Below are 17018 nucleotides of genomic sequence, written 5' to 3'. Positions count from 1 at the left end.
ATGATTTCAGGGTATCTCCAGATTATTAAAAATATATACAACAGTCTTAAACAAGGTTTGACACCATTCAAATGCAGTGGTAAATGTAGATTATTATTTGTCGACGTACCAAAGGAATTTATCTAGGTCCATATCCTCATCCTGACGTTAGACATGAGGCTACTTTGGGGGTCGCGAATGTCAACGGTTGTTATTTTGGGGGTCGTGACTAAAGAAAGGTTCCCACAAGGCTAAGGCACTGTAATAGTATATAGTTGTAATAGTGTGCTCAAAACAATGAAAAATGTATTGAGGCACGCCTACATGCTTCAGTTTTTCCAGTTATTCTATCCAGGGTGGAAAAGAGAGCTAACATTTCAAACACACGCAGAACCTCAGGGAAAACGGGCCAGTCTGACAAATTATTAAAGGTGCCATAACATGCTTTTTTTCACGTTTCGCAGTCTATCCTAAGTGTATAATTGATAATAATAAGTGTGTGCCCCACAGCTGTGTGCTGTTAGCTCCGCGGTGCGCCGCTCCGCGCGAGTGATGGTGACGCGTGCCTGTGGTTATGACGCGGTCTTCCACCCACCGCCCGTCAGTTTGGAGATTCGTTGAAAGGAGATAGTCTGTAATATAGCTAAACACTGCGGGAATCAATCAAAAAATACTCTGGGTACATATATGAAGCACAAATAGCAATGTAAGAAGGTTAAAAGCTCTGAAAAGTCGATTTTGCATGTTATGGGAACAGATAACTTAGAAAAAGAAAAAAAAAAACTCTTATAATCTTAGTAATAATAATAATAATAATAACATTCTTATTTACAACTGTTGTGTGGACAGAAACTATTATTATAAAAGTTATCTTATCTTCTGATGAAGTACCAGTATGCTAAAATAGAAAATATTTGATTGGCCCAAAACAACACATTGTTTCTTTCTCTTTTTGAATAAATAAAGGTCCATAGAAAATATAACCTACAGAGTTAGATGTTTTAAGAGCAGTCCTAGTGTAAGCCACACCACCCGCGGCACAGGCTGTAATGCATTATTCAGGCTGGGTGGGTCAAGCCGGGCCAAGTTCTGGCCTTTAAGAATATACTGTTTCACCATTTTGTTGTAGCCCTGCTCTCGGGACACGCACTGGTAGTTGCCATAGTGCTCTGGAGCTATGGAAGGGATGAGGTGGAGGCAGTTGGACTTCAGCTGCAGACAGGGGCTGAGGCGGTCCTTGTGCTCCCAGCTGTAGTCTGCATGGTACGAGTCTATGGGGCAGGACAGGTAAAAGGGCACGTCCAGAGGCACTGAGTGAACAAATAGTAAAGACTGAGCTTCTCGCTGGCTCTGCAGCTGGGCGTCTGGAAAAGAAAAACAAACACATCTTTTAGAAATCCTATGTTATGCTTTTTTGTTCTGAGAAGAGTAGGTTTCACTATAGGGAGTATATTTGTCAGCGGTCTCATTCTATTAATTTCAATGCTTGAAATTGTCTTTCCTGAATCAGGAATCACTCACTATCGAATGGGAAAAAACAGTACTGCTAAAAGCCATTTTATGTCCTTTTTCCACTCTCTCTCAAAGCAGGAACAATAGCAGATCATCCAGAGAAAAAACATTTCCCTACACATTTTAACCTTGATAATTACATCAAGTGCTATGGAAACACTAAGGCAGCAGCTCTGTTCTAAAGCACCAAAAGTCTAGCTTCACATTGTGATCTGATATGACTCTGATATTACTTTAGGGCATAGCACAAAGATCTAATATCTACCTCGTGTTGGACACACATTGGGATTTCCCGTCATTAGATTCTGAATGTTCCCACTACAAGAGAAAAAAGTTTTTATTAAATGCATTGAGTGTTATTGTAAAAATTCCCTTTCAGAAACTTACGGAGTGACCGCCGTGCACTGAACTGCAGCCACTGACCAGGCGCAGTACGGATCCTGAGCCAAAACACAGTCTTCACAAGAGGTGCGGTGCTCACACTTCTGCAGATCCACAGTCATAATCACGTCTGAAAATCCCACCACCAGTTTTCTCTGCGCGGACACACACACACACACACACACACGCACACACACACACACACACACACACACACACACACACACGCACACACACACACACGCACGCACACACACACACGCACACACACACACACACACACGCACACACACACACACACAAACACGCACGCACGCACACACACACACACGCACACACACACACACACACAAACACGCACGCACGCACACACACACACACACACACACACACACAAGCACGCACACACACACACACACACACACACATACGATGACTATCAAATCAAAGGCATGCCATATTCGTGATAACGTCGAGTCCTCACAAACATAGCTTTTGGATTTTGTCTTGTCATACCTTCTTAGAGTCCAGTTTGAACGACAGGATGGCTGAGCGATTCAATAACTGTGTTTCCGAGATGACCACCGGCTTAAGGCCCGCCTCCAAGACTTTATGGATCTTCCCAGAATCTGTAGAAAACATGGAGCGCACCCTATTACCTCCAGCAAGTACACGTCTGAGTATTTTTAGCTTATTGTTCCATCGATACACTACACAGGAAGCAGGTCAACTGAACAGGGACACACTTCACAATAGGCCAAAATGCTGTTTAACTGAACACAGCCAAATAAGGACGTACCAGTGGCCAGAAGCAGAACGTTGTACAGATTGCCGTCAGCTGCTTGGACCTGATCCACTGCGATCTTGGTGTAGTTGTAGCTGCTTACGTAAAATGGGGATTCAGGGTGCAGAGATCCGTGGATCCAGTCTGCCATCTCGGGATAGTGCTTCACCACTCTGACAGTGGCCAGTGGAAGGGTCTTGCTGTTTTTAACGCACTGCGGGATAAAAAAAAAGAGGAGGAAGATGTTACACTTGAGTTATTACGTAGAGGATGGAGACGCTGGAGGACGAGTAAGCAAATCCAAGCAGCACTGCGATTACTGAGTAGATGACATATAGTTAGTAATGCTCATCGAAAACCCACCTCAGACTAAATTGTTTACAGGGAAAATGCGCTGCACCGACAACACCAATTTTCTACAGTGAGCAATGTCTAGCTCAATATAATACGTGTCATTTACTGTACTAAGTGAAGGGCTGAAAGAACAAGAATTGTGATTATATTAGTTTACCAAAGTGTATTTTTAGAAGCAATATTCAGTTTAAACATGTGAGAGAAGACTGAAAAGACTGTAAAATTAATACAAGAATAAAATACATTTCAGAACATGTTTGAAGGAGTTTAATCTACAGAACTGGGCTATTTTGTTCTCTGCAGATTACATTATACTGCTAGTTCTTTTTAAATGTAGCTATATTAGAGAAAAAAGTATGTATAAAATTTGACAGTACTTCCGCTTTTGAGAAGGGACTACTGGACTATGGAAGACGCATTTTCCAGCAAACATTTAAATAAGTAAAAATGAGAAGTTCCATAAGCAGAAATAACTGTGGTGTTAAAATAAGCATCAGTGCTTACACTTCCTGGCCGTGGGGTTGGAATTTCTTCGTTATAACCATTGAAGAGGGATTTCTCAAAAACTTCGTCAATCGTCCCAATAGTGAAGATGCAAACGGCTGTGGCGTTCCTGTGGCAAATCATGAACAATTTAGGCTTGTAGAGCTTGGTTACTGCGATAAAGTGATACCACATACCGTATATTCCGGAGTATAAGTCGCACCTTTTTTCATAGTTTTGGCCGGGGTGTGACTTATACTTATATACTTAGACTCATACTTATACTCCGGAGTGACTTATATGTGATATCATTTGTTTTTTTCACACTTGCAACTGCATTTCATACTCCAGTGCAACTTATATATGTTTTTTTCCTCTCGACTTATATGCGACTTATACTCAGGTGCAACTTATAGTCCGGAAAATACGGTGGATAGATCATCATTTTGTTAATTGAAAAGTGCAATAATGAACTAAAACGACTTAAAAATAAACAGAAATGCAAGTAAGCTGATAAATGTTGATAGTGCATATTATGACTGACTTTAAAGACTATAAATTGCATTCAGTCAGACAACAAACTTGACAACTTCATACTTCCCAACCCGCCCGATTTAGTCGGGAGTCTCCTGTCTCCAGATCTAAATCTCCCAATTTGAAGATATTTCAATCGAAAAATCAAAGATCTTGTTTGCGCTCTGAATGATGGGCTTGTTTCCATCCCAGAATGCAAATCGCAAAGTTAAAGTGGTGGTGCTGAAACTAGTGGCGCCGACAATGACAAACCGAGGAAAAAAATGAAATACAGGTTCAACACTGTATGGTCTGTCCAATACAGAAACATATTGAGGAGCAAGTCATGTGTCTTTGTTTGTATTTGTTTTTATCTCTTAATTCTGATTAAGCTGCTTTTTTATGCCTTATCTCCCCCCTGGGATGATAGACAAGTTGGGAGGTATGCAACTTGTTTGTGTTGTTTGTGTCGCCTGGCACTGCTAATTAAGGAAGAGAAAGTGCCCAACCAGCTGCTTCTAAAAATAGCGTAGACTCTCGTGTAGCTCCAGTTCTCGTCATGCTGCACATAAACGTCTTGGAGACGGTTGAAGTAAAGCTTCTCCTCCCGAATGCCGCACACGAGACGGGCTTTGAGGAAAGTGGTCCACATGTTTTGAAAGAATTGCTTGGATCCTCCTTCGTCCACCTGGAAAAACACCAGACATAACAAACACATAAAAAAATAACACATGTACCGCCAGAAACATTCACGCCCGAACTGAGCCACAGAAAGACCAACAAGTGATTCCATCTTCAGTGCTTGAAAAGGGGACGGACAGTTTAGCACTTCATCTTTCATAACTTCAGGTCACATTTCAGTGCATCATTAAATCTCCTCTTGGCTTTTATCTCTTCCTCTTCCTACTCATACCGTATCCAAGGTCGACATTCCTAGAACGAATCTCAATATTTCAAGGTTTTGCTACTTACTGCCTCTACCTCCCCTGTCATTTCTCAAAACTGTCCAAACCCCATCTGCTTTGCCTCGAACGTTGCACACGTTATGGCATTAAACATACCTGTCCTCATAGAGAGAAGCAGGTGCACACAGCGGGAAGGCGTGTTTTTAGAGGGTTTTTGTTACTGCAATAAAACTTCGACAAATGACTCAAAATAAGTTGTGAGACATTCCGGGTAAAGCAAAAACATCCCAACCAATCATTCACCCTATTGTATCAGTATTGCAAATATACAAGGAGACTGTTGAAGGTTTTTTAGCTCAACGACTTCATTTAACAAGACTGCTGTAGTGTAAAATGTAGAGCAAGAGGATAGAGACATTAGGCAAACGTTGCTGGGCGCTCGGTGGTGTCATGTTTTCAGGCGTTGCAGTATTTAATGTGTGAATGAGCCAATGTCTCGTTGTTAAGGTGTGGCACTGCAGCTCAAATGACACCCTTCATCATGCCACTGACCTTACACACTCGGGCGACCATCGATATCCAGCGGTCAGCCTCAGGGTCGGTGTCCGGGTTCTTTTCCCGGAAAAACACGTATATCTTCTCATTGTCGCTATCGTTCTTTCGTTCCACCCAGGAGGCCGCGATATATGTCGGCTCTATGGCAAGGACAAAGCATGGATGTCATATGGCCAGCAGAAAGGCTCAGCCAATTAGAAAGTGTACACTATTTCTATACATTTAGTCGTTTAATCACAATATCAGAAGGCTCATGCTGCTTTTGTTTGTGAACATTTACAATATAGCAAATTGTAGGCTGCTAGATACAGGCTTTGTTACATAAAAAACAAAGGAAACTGCTATGATCATGACTCTTTGCTCCATTTCAATGAAGACAAAATGACAAGATTAAAGTTGTTAGGACATTTGCAGTCTTAATGCTTTGAAATATGACAATAATGACCAACTGAACTAATCCCTGAACTAAATATGGCAAAAATCATCATTAAAATTTAAATTTGACTTGTCACAAAGTCTGAAATGATTTAGATGATTCAATGTTCTGTCCGAAGTCAATAGTTTATTATTGCGTCGTTATAGAACCTGCTATATCCACAGTTTAAACCATTCTTATTCAGAAATACAAGAGACTTCTGCCTTATTTGGTATTTCATATTTTAGCACTACTCTCAAGGTTTACGCTCTTGTACTGTTTAAAATGTGTACTATGTGGACAAACCATTAACTTTTAACAGAAATATTGCGTTCGATGTCTGTTCAGCCACAAAATCCTTGCAACAAATATGAAAAACAAATACTGTAAATGCACTGATAAAACCTGGCGGTGACATTTTGATGAATGTTACATCCCTAATCAATTGTTTTAAAAAATATATCAATGTTTAAAATGTACCTAAGGCCCATTTGTGGTCCATCCAAACACGAGTTCTTGTGCCAGCTTTCCTTCTGAACTGCAGAGAGCTCCCATCATGAACCAATGGAGCGGCAGCATAAAGGTCTCCCTCTGTGAGTATACAAAGAATATCACATGAAAGTAATAGTTTGTTCTATTATTTAACAGGGAGCAGCTGGTGTACTCCACAGCCACACATGATTCGCTACAATTATGTAATTGCTTTGTCACACTTTCAGCCTGTTTTTGTTACGATAAGATGCAGCAGCTCACATACCTACTGTGAGCGATAGTGAATTCTGGGAATAAACTACTGGAGAAATGCCTGATCCATCGGCGCTCACAGTCAAATTGTTTCCCGGTAGCTGAGAAGAAAACCGAAGACGTCACGCTGCAGCGATCAGTTGTTTTTGTCACTTTTTTGCACGTTTATGTCGCTCACCAGTGTCCAGCATTGTGGATTGTGTCCGTTTGTCCCGCACACAAACGTGACGTTTTTTAAGTCCTCAATGACTGTGATCACGTTTTGACATGAATCCTACACATAAGACACAAACACGGATGTCACAATATGAAATTTGACTGTTCCCATCAATGTGACTTCAAAGATTGTTCACAAATCGCTGTGTAATCCCTCATAATTCAGTTGCAGTCATCTGGACACTGTTTTTGATTGACAGATGAACAGGACAGGCTGTTATCAGGAGGCTCCGCCCGGTGGGAAGGGCCTACAGTCCACAGACTAGATCCACAGATTGAGAATGACTATATGTGTCCAGATGACTACAACTGAATCAGTTTCTATGAAAGATTATTCATAATTATTTACAGCACGAACAAATATTGAAATACATTTTCTTGCAGTCGCACTGTCCAATTCACATTTCTTCTAATATGCAATGGAATAAAACATTCTGAATTATAAAGTAAAGTTAATGTAGGGCTGTTATAAATCAAATTTAATTAAGCGCAAAATTCAGACATTTCAAATTGAGGTGTCTAGCCAACCCTCGTCAGTATAAGGCACACTTTATGTATTGAATGAATAAAATGTTGGTCTTGTTGAGTTAATGTGACAAAAACAGACAAATAAAAAATGACTTTACATTTAAGTTTATGCATTGGGAATATTAATATTGAACTGAACTTACTTAAATTGACGTTGATTATTGTTACAAGTATTGTTTTGTAGTTATGATTGTATTGTGACCTTTACAATCTCAATAATTGATCAACTGAATAGTCTTAGATGTCCTTAAGCACAAATACTGCATTGACCGAATAGTTTAATTCATAGTTTAAAATATGGAAGACCATTTCTAAGATAGCTTTGGACTAAATGGTGGAAGCTTTTCTAAGAGACAGGATTCTGCTTTTCTGTGTTGCTGACATCAAAATCAATACAACATTGATCGTCATAAAATGTTGCTTCAGCACCTGATATGTTCTTCTGAATCAAACGTTTTACTGTGTGACTGTTTTGTACAACGCTCACCTCTTTGCATTCCGGTGGTGGAGTGGTTATCACGTCATATTTCTGTACAGAGACAAGAGTCATAACACAAATATGAAACTACAAAAATAGTAGTGTGGGCTGTAAAGAGAAGCATAAAAATAACAACAATACTGTCTTTTCCAGTTTGACCCTGTTGAACAAAAGCCATTCCACATAATGTGTTCTCCTGACACGACTTACCACAAACTCATTAGCAATAAATGGAGATTAATGCCTTGAGGCCAGAAGTCATTTGTTGTAGCAGCACATTGTTGTAGGCTATATATCGTAAAACAGTGGTATATTATTATTAGTTGTAGTGTTTTATCCATTAGTCGCAATGGAGCATGAAATGAATTTGAGACAGACGTTTTATAGCACTTGTAGCCTAATAGAAGAAGTTTCTCCTTCTTTATAATTAAACAAATACCGTCCTGAATGCTAACAAAACATACTGTATACAATAATAATAACTCTATTCTTCTTCTTCTTCTTCTATGGTGTTTTATGGGAGCTGGTATCCAAGTGATACATTACCGCCAGACTTTATTCTAAAGAACTAATAACTATTATCAGTTATTAGTTCTCTGTTCTGATTAAAGTAAACTGTATTAATCGATTACCACATTGTTATCTATGTAATTTCCTTTTGCCCGTTCTCTCAGATTGTGGCGCCCTGATTAAACCACATATCAGCTGTTTGTGAAGGAGCTGTCAGCAGTTAGCACACAGTTTAGCCTATAGTGCAGGATTTACCCAGCTGCTTGGTCATGTGTCTCACACAACAGGCGCCCAATGGCTCTAACCTCAGCATCTATACCCACATAAGATAAGATAATCCTTTATTGTGCACACATGGGGAAATTTCATATTTACTACATGTTCAACCAACACTAAAACTGGACTCGTTTTTAGCACCGGTTCATTTATAAAGCTATTTATTACACTCACTTATGCCTTAAGCTTCCACATTGGCTAAATGTCAAAAGCAGCCTTCCTGTCTCAACAAACATTTAGTAAGACCTTAATGTTAGTCAGTTTTACCTCTATGATTTGATAGTTATTTGTGTTTAGCCTTAACACAAACTCTGTTCCCCCAACGTACATGTCTCCATTATCCTGGCTGTAGAAAAACACTGTGTGGTTTTGAAGCTTTTCATAGTCAAACGTGATCTTCACTGCATCTGGAGTTTGGAAACATACACAGTCAAAAGACAGTTAATTAATCAGCACCAGAACCGCTCTCATCCAAAAGAGTGCACACCATAGAGCCTCTTTCTAATTTAGAGTAGGATTACTTCATTAGAAGCTTAGCCATAGATGATCCAAAAGCCTTCAACTCTTAACACATGTAAACAAGTTGTCAAATATAGCTTTTGGTTACAAGTCTTGGCCAATAAGTTCATAATAAAGGTTTGGACTTGGCATTCTTAAGACCTTCAGAAGTCCTACAATGTTGCATGTCCTACTTACTTTTGGTTACAAGCCTTGGTGCATTCTTTGATCCAAGAGTAGGTGCGTCTTGTTGTAGAAGGTTAAGAACAAGATTAAACTCTCCAGCGAGACAAATGCAGAGAAATAACCACTCCATGGTCAGGGTTTGTGTCCAGGATTTTGCGGTCACCCTCCACCCAGAGCACATCCTCCCAGGGGGAACAACGAAGACGACATCAATTCTGGCGACACAACAAAGCATTCAGGACAAATCTAAACTGTTAATCTTATTTGGTCGTCGCGCGTTTCTTGGTGTCTTTAATGCGTGTTCTCTCCTCGAGCGCTGGAGCGTAAACGCGCTGGAGCGTTTGTGTTCTGCGAAGTGCAGTGGGATTGCCCGCTCAGGACTCCTCTATTAAGGCTGGCACGTAGTACGAAGGTTATTTTGCACCGTTTACTGAATCTTGAGTGGCCATAGCAATGCACAATTCAAAAGAAAATATTGTATTTTTTAACGGTTTCTCTAAATGAAAGTCCTCAAAATAATAATTATAATCTGAGACCCATGAATAATAATGTGTAGCAAGAACTTTCATTATGTAACTGAAAACAACATATATACATGCTATGTATTAATCTATTTATGAGATTTTTGATTTATTTGTTTCCCTTCCCATCACGGTATAATTTCGTACTCAATGTCGTAGTCAAACAAAAAATAGATAAACCAACGAATAAATCAATAAATACATACATTAATTAATTATGTATTATTATTATTATTATTTTTATTAATAATAATAATAATAATAATAATAATAATATGTTGGCCAAATGATACAAACACACAAAAGAACAAAAAGTGAATATCCATATCATTTATCAATAACATTTGTATAATTCATATTCTTTTTTTCATTTGTATCATTCATATCATTTGTATGGGAAAGACGAGCCGCGTGACGCACATACCCACACGCAAAACCATTTCAACCAATCAGAAGCGCGCGCACGTGACCCCTACTTCCTGGTTTTGCCTCAGCTCAATCTTCTCCAGAGCCATGGTAAACATTTAATAATAATCGATAAGTATGCCTGTTTTGTTATCTGCAGCCTGTAAGTTAGATACCTGTGAGTTAGATACGTGCCTCATGAAAGTATCTTACGTCGCAGTTTATACCGTTTGTCAGTGTGTTAATACAATTTGGCTAGCTTGCTAAGCTAACATTGCTAGGAAGGCTCTCCATTGAATGTTATTTCTGACTCTGTTTGTGGATTATAGCGGTTCAGATTCTGCGGTGATTTGGATTGCCCTGATTGGGTTCTTGCAGAAATTAGCACACTAGCTAAATTGGTAAGTAACAATATTAATATAACCACGTAATAACATGCTCACTTTGATGTCTCATTGTCTTGCTATTTCTTTTCCAAACTGTAGTCAAGTGTCAAGATGAAACTACTGTGTGCTCAAGTCTTAAAGGATTTGCTTGGAGAAGGCATTGATGTAGGTAATTTTATTCAATCATATTTTATTCCCTATTATTGTGTCTTTTACGTTAATAATCTAAAAGCAAACTGGATTATGCATTCCCATACGAAAATAACACTTTGTTGTTCAGTGTATTGTCCTAAACATATCATGTGGTGAATATAGGAATTAGGCCAGAGCTTCTCAAACTTTTTCTGGCGTTCCCCCCTTGCGAGATAAAAAAAAAACGAACCACAGCCGGGACAGTGCAGAATTTGTGCTTAACTGCACAGTAAATACGTTGTTTCAAAGAGAAGACTGTGATTGCTTCTTCTTCTTTTGGCGTTTTATGGCGGTTGGCATCCGAGTGTTGCATTACCGCCAGACTTTATTCCCCAGACTTTGTCGTAGTTCTAAAAGTTCTTCTTCCAGTGCTTTAACTTCCAGTCAAAATTGTTGTTGTTGTTGTTGTTGTTGTTGTTGTTGTTGTTTTATGGCGGTTGGCATCCAATTGTTGCATTACCGCCAGACTTTATTCCTCAGACTTTTCGTAGTCCTCAGACTCTGTCGTAGTCCGTAAAAGTACTCCTTCCATTGCTTTGGTGTTACAAAGCCCATGAGGTCATGACATGTCTTTGTGACTAGAATAGTTGTTGTTGTTTCAGAGACAGTCTGAGGAATAAAGTCTGGCGGTAATGCAACACTTGGATGCCAACCGCCATAAAACAACAACACCAACAACAACAACCGGCTTTATTCCAGGGAGACTCTTCTTCATCTTCCTCTCCTTCTTTGACGTTCGGTGCTTCCACCGTACAGCTTTATTCTTCAGGCTTCATTCTATAGGCTTTAATATTTCCACTGATGTCGCTGCTTGGTAGCCGTGCGTCTACGAGACTGGGCGAGGACAGGAGACCACCCCCACCCCCATCTCGTCACTCTGATCCCTCTGACTCCCCAAAAGCAGACCCCCATCACTCCGACTCCCATTTAGCGCCTTTAGCCTGTTTTCTATATCTGCCCAATCAAGCTCCTTTGTTCCAAGGAATCTCCCTGCAGCTTTAGCAATGATCCTGATCCTTTCAGTTCTGCTTTGAGTCTGAGCAGCACAGTTTACAACATCCACCATAAAGAGTACAAAATCCTCTCTATCCACAACCAGGGTATTCTCATTAATTCTGGAACCTGCACACTTGGGACCTCCACTCTTGAAACCTTCACACTTCTTGGGAGCCACGCTGGCCTTTCTCATTTCGCCCTGGCTGGGAGCAGCGCTGGCTCCTCTTTCTGTATTTACTCTAAACTCGTTACTTGAAACTTTCTTGACTGCATCTGCATAGGATATACCTTGAGAGACCTTCATTTTCTGCACCTCAGCAGCTCTTTTGCTAAACCTGCATCCCCCGTAGGCAGAGCTATGTTCTTCCCCACAGTTACAGCACTTCAGTTTTGCTCCCACGTCACACTTCCCATACTCGTGATCTCCTGCACATTTACCACATCTTTGCCTCCCTCTACAGACCGCTGCAATATGCCCAAAGCGCTGGCACTTAAAGCAACGCAGGGGCGGTGGAACATATGGCCTAACGTCATGGCACATGAACCCAATGAACACCTTACTAGGCAGGCACCTCCCTTCAAGTGTTACCATTACCGACAAGCTGTCACATCTTACCCCAGACCGGGTCACCTTCAACCGCCTAGCGTCCACCACCGTAGCTCCAGTCAAATTCTCCTTAACTTCATCCACAGACGTCGCCGTAGGGACACCTACGATAACTCCTCTGACCGTGTTTCTTTCAGCATCAGACACAAGAATGTCCTTTCCACCCAGACGTTTAGTTCCAATCGCCTTCCGTTGCTGAGCAGCGTCCTTGCACACGACCAGCAGCGAGCCATCTCTAAGGACACTCGCACGCGCACTCTTGATCACTCCCACAGCTACAGTTAGGCTCTTTGACAATGCCACTGAATTCCACTCCTTAAAGGATGCACTATCCTGTGCAAGCTTTATGATCACCTTACAGTCTCTGCTCTCACTCCGGATATCAACAGCTTCAGCCTCATCCTGCTGCTCATTCCCAGAACCCTCGGACGAGCTAAGGGACTTTTTACGTTTCCGGGCACGTGCAGCCAGAAAAGGCTGCTCCTCCACGCCGTCCAGAACGTCTTCGACCACCGATACACTCTCCTCCGCCATCTCCCGTCTCTCCAGACCGGAGACTAGCTCTTCTTCTTCTTCTTCTTCTTACTTTAACCTCGTTGCCAGACTTTATTCCTCAGACGTTTCGTAGTCCTCAGACTTTGGTGTTACAAAGCCCATGAGGTCATTGTTGTTGTTGTTTTGTTGTTGTTGTACATTACCACCAGACTTTATTCTTTAAACTTCTTCCTTTATCCTTTAGACTTCATTCTTCAGTTCAAAGCCCACGAGTTCAAAGCACAACAACAACAACAACAACAACTATTCTACGACAAGTCACAAAGACATATCATGACCTCATGGGCTTTGTAACACCAAAGCAATGGAAGGAGTACTTTTACGGACTACGACGGAGTCTGAGACGTCTCATGAAAGTCTGAGCTCAACACCCGGTCTGGAGAGACGGGAGATGGCGGAGGAGAGTGGATCGGGGATGGAAGACGTTCTGGACGGCGTGGAGGAGCAGCCTTTTCTGCCTGCACGTGCCCGGAAACGTAAAAAGTCCCTTAGCTCGTCCGAGGGTTCTGGGAATGAGCAGCAGGATGAGGCTGAAGCTATTGATATCCGGGGTGAGAGCAGAGACTGTAAGGTGATCATAAAGCTTGCACAGGATAGTGCATCCTTTAAGGAGTGGAATTCAGTGGCATTGTCAAAGAGCCTAACTGTAGCTGTGGGAGTGATCAAGAGTGCGAGTGTCCTTAGAGATGGCTCGCTGCTGGTCGTGTGCAAGGACGCGGCTCAGCAACGGAAGGCGATTGGAGCTAAACGTCTGGGTGGAAAGGACATTCTTGTGTCTGATGCTGAAAGAAACACGGTCAGAGGAGTTATCGTAGGTGTCCCTACGGCGACGTCTGTGGATGAAGTTAAGGAGAATTTGACTGGAGTTACGGTGGTGGACGCTAGGCGTTTGAAGGTGACCCGGTTTGGGGTAAGATGTGACAGCTTGTCGGTAATGGTAACACTTGAAGGGAGGTGCCTGCCTAGTAAGGTGTTCATTGGGTACATGTGCTATAGCGTCAGGCCATATGTTCCGCCGCCCCTGCGTTGCTTTAAGTGCCAGCGCTTTGGGCATATTGCAGCGGTCTGTAGAGGGAAGCAAAGATGTGGTAAATGTGCAGGAGACCACGAGTATGGGAAGTGTGACGTGGGTGCAAAACTGAAGTGCTGTAACTGTGGGGAAGAACATAGCTCTGCCTTCGGGGGATGCAGGTTTAGCAAAAGAGCTGCTGAGGTGCAGAAAATAAAGGTCTCTCAAGGTATATCCTATGCAGATGCAGTCAAGAAAGTTTCAAGTAACGAGTTTAGAGTAAATACAGAGAGAGGAGCCAGCGTTGCTCCCAGCCAGGGCGAAATGAGAAAGGCCAGCGTGGCTCCCAAGAAGTGTGAAGGTTTCAAGAGTGGAGGTCCCAAGTGTGCAGGTTCCAGAATTAATGAGAATACCCTGGTTGTGGATAGAGAGGATTTTGTACTCTTTATGGTGGATGTTGTAAACTGTGCTGCTCAGACTCAAAGCAGAACTGAAAGGATCAGGATCATTGCTAAAGCTGCAGGGAGATTCCTTGGAACAAAGGAGCTTGATTGGGCAGATATAGAAAACAGGCTAAAGGCGCTAAATGGGAGTCGGAGTGATGGGGGTCTGCTTGTGGGGAGTCAGAGTGATCAGAGTGACGAGATGGGGGTGGGGGTGGTCTCCTGTCCTCGCCCAGTCTCGTAGACGCACGGCTACCAAGCAGCGACATCAGTGGACATATTAAAGCCTATAGAATGAAGCCTAACGCTGTACGGTGGAAGCACCGAACGTCAAAGAAGGAGAGGAAGATGAAGAAGAGTCTCCCTGGAATAAAGCCGGTTGGTCTCTGAAACAACAACTATTCTAGTCACAAAGACATATCATGACCTCATGGGCTTTGTAACACCAAAGCAATGGAAGGAGTACTTTTACGGACTACGACAGAGTCTGAGGACTACGACAAAGTCTGAGGAATAAAGTCTGGCGGTAATGCAACACTTGGATGCCAACCGCCATAAAACAACAACAACAACAACAACAACAACAATAAAGTCTGGCGGTAATGCAACAATTGGATGCCAACCGCCATAAAACAACAACAACAACAACAACCTCTTGGGCTTTGTCAAAGCACTGGAAGTCAAAGCACTGGAAGAAGAACTTTAAGGACTGCGACAAAGTCTAAGGATTACAGTCTGGCGGTAATGCAACACTCGGATGCCAACTGCCATAAAACAACAACAACAACAACAACAACTCTAAAGAATAAAGGCTAGTCTACCAACCGCCATAAAACACCAAAGAAGAAGTAGTCTAAAGAAGAAGGGGTGGGAACCAGGACAGAAGCGCATGCAATGGACCGGAGGAGGCACGGAGGAGGGACGGAAGATGGACAAAGCAGGAACGGAGGAGAGATTGAGGAGGGACGGAGGAGAGACGAAGGAGGGACGGAGGAGAGACGGAGGAGAGACGAAGGAGGGACGGAGGAGAGACCGAGGAGAGACCGAAGAGGGACGGAGAAGGGACGGAGGAGAGATGGAAGAGGGACAGAGGAGAAACAGAGGAGATACAGAGGAGATGTGGAGCCACTCGTCCGCTGCTCTCTCATATATGGACGTTTTTCTGTTTTTCAAGACGCGTCTGACACGCATAATGTGCGCACATTTATCCGAATGTCTCCCGCCCCCCCTAGCATTGCTCTACGCCCTTCCGCAAACGGATACTACCCCCAATTTGAGAGGCTCTGAAGTAGCGAATTTGTGTCCTTTATAAATTGCATGTGAAAAAATATGACTACAATTATAATATATGTAACATCTTTCTTTCTCCACAGTATGACAAAGTTACAAAACTTACTGCAGATGCAAAATTCGGTAAATTAGCTTTTTTTTAAAAGCACTTTATGATTCAGATATTACCACAATTGCACCTGTTTTGAAGTTTGTATGTCTTCCTCCAGAAAGTGGAGACATTAAAGCCGGTGTGGCAGTGCTCAGCTTCATCCTCTCCAATGCAGCGAAACACGATGTAGACTGTGAATCTCTGTCCAGTGAATTGCAGCAGCTTGGTTTACCTAAAGGTGAGATCTGGATTTGCATTTATGCATTTATTAGTAAAAGCTATATAACACAATCCAGAACAACAAAACTGGTACGCCATGCAATTTATTCTTCTTTCAACACCTATTTTAGCTTTGTAACCTTGTCAATACAGTTGATTATGTTGGAAGGTGGTTAACATAAAATATTAAAATTATTTCAATCTGAAGTTGTAATTATATGCTTACATTTGTCTCATGTTGTATTATCTGTTGTGTCAGAGCACACAACAGGCCTGTGCAAATCGTATGAAGACAAACACTCTGCGCTTCGAGAGAAACTAAAAGAGATGAGCCTGAGATGTAAGTATTTATTTTCAGAATGAAAACACTTTTTGGTCAGTGACTGATGAAGAACATTGCTTGGTCATGGTCTGCAGCGGGACGTCTTGAAGCCATCTCATGGCGTGTCGACTACACCTTAAGCTCCAGTGAACTGAAAGATGTCAATGAACCGAGTGTTCAGCTGAAACTGCAGGTGCAAGGAGCCGAGTCAGGGGAGTCTGAGACCACTGTGGTGTCTGTTTCTGCTGACAAGTTCAGAGTCCTGCTTTGTGGTCAGTGTATTATATATCTTGCAATATAGTATCTGTGGATTTAATATGACTTTATTGTGGTTATTCTCTATTCTGTATGTATTATTACAGAGCTTAAACAAGCCCAGAGTCTGATGAATTCGCTGCAATGAAGGATAGAAAACGACAACAAAACTTGAACTACGCCCAGAGGCCCAAATCTTATACTTCCTACTGTACTTTTTGTTGTGTGTTATGAAATAACTGTAAATAATTATTTTTCCATGGATATCACTGTAATTGCACAAACATTTTAAGCTGATTTATATTAATGGATTTATTACATTTAATAAATATTTGAGCTTTTTTATTAAGTTTGTTGCATTGAAATATTTATTCACGGTCCTTGTGTACGTCATTGGGCTACTGCACATC

At 41.7% G+C, this 17018-nt stretch overlaps 2 protein-coding genes across 2 annotated transcripts; one reads left to right on the top strand and one right to left on the bottom strand.

The window, feature by feature from the left end:
* Positions 1-902: 902 nt before the first annotated feature.
* Positions 903-9580, bottom strand: sema7a (semaphorin 7A (JohnMiltonHagen blood group)). The gene is made up of 14 exons (XM_072435763.1): positions 9330-9580; positions 8901-9040; positions 7857-7898; positions 6789-6899; positions 6639-6726; positions 6362-6472; positions 5464-5606; positions 4516-4694; positions 3515-3623; positions 2672-2870; positions 2389-2501; positions 1879-2027; positions 1757-1809; positions 903-1343 (listed from the first exon to the last, which is right to left on the bottom strand). The coding sequence occupies exons 1-14, from the start codon at positions 9550-9552 to the stop codon at positions 964-966; spliced, it is 2040 nt and encodes a 679-aa protein (XP_072291864.1). The 5' UTR covers positions 9553-9580; the 3' UTR covers positions 903-963.
* A 742-nt stretch (positions 9581-10322) lies between these two features.
* On the top strand, positions 10323-16957 carry commd4 (COMM domain containing 4). The gene is made up of 8 exons (XM_072434935.1): positions 10323-10354; positions 10573-10644; positions 10729-10794; positions 15805-15844; positions 15931-16050; positions 16291-16371; positions 16449-16625; positions 16716-16957. Exons 1-8 carry the CDS (start codon positions 10352-10354, stop codon positions 16754-16756), a joined length of 600 nt encoding a protein of 199 aa, XP_072291036.1. The 5' UTR covers positions 10323-10351; the 3' UTR covers positions 16757-16957.
* The last annotated feature ends 61 nt before the right edge of the window (positions 16958-17018 follow it).

Source organism: Eucyclogobius newberryi, unplaced genomic scaffold (genome assembly GCF_026437365.1).
Source record: "Eucyclogobius newberryi isolate DKJ021-1_F unplaced genomic scaffold, fEucNew1.0.hap1 SCAF_7, whole genome shotgun sequence".
NCBI lineage: Eukaryota > Metazoa > Chordata > Actinopteri > Gobiiformes > Gobiidae > Eucyclogobius > Eucyclogobius newberryi.
This window is presented reverse-complemented; position numbering and strand designations above follow the sequence as displayed.

What these genes read in the sequence shown, in the direction of transcription:
- commd4 (XM_072434935.1), top strand. An exon ending in AAAAGAGATGAGCCTGAGAT is followed by an intron (nt 16,372 to 16,448) that starts GTAAGTATTTAT and finishes CATGGTCTGCAG; the next exon opens with CGGGACGTCTTGAAGCCATC. An exon ending in GTTCAGAGTCCTGCTTTGTG is followed by an intron (nt 16,626 to 16,715) that starts GTCAGTGTATTA and finishes GTATTATTACAG; the next exon opens with AGCTTAAACAAGCCCAGAGT.
- sema7a (XM_072435763.1), bottom strand. Translation starts at nt 9,552, where the DNA reads ATGCTTTGTTGTGTCGCCAGAATTGATGTCGTCTTCGTTGTTCCCCCT. An exon ending in ATAACTATCAAATCATAGAG is followed by an intron (nt 7,899 to 8,900) that starts GTAAAACTGACT and finishes GTCTCTGTACAG; the next exon opens with AAATATGACGTGATAACCAC. An exon ending in TTCACTATCGCTCACAGTAG is followed by an intron (nt 6,473 to 6,638) that starts GTATGTGAGCTG and finishes GTATACTCACAG; the next exon opens with AGGGAGACCTTTATGCTGCC.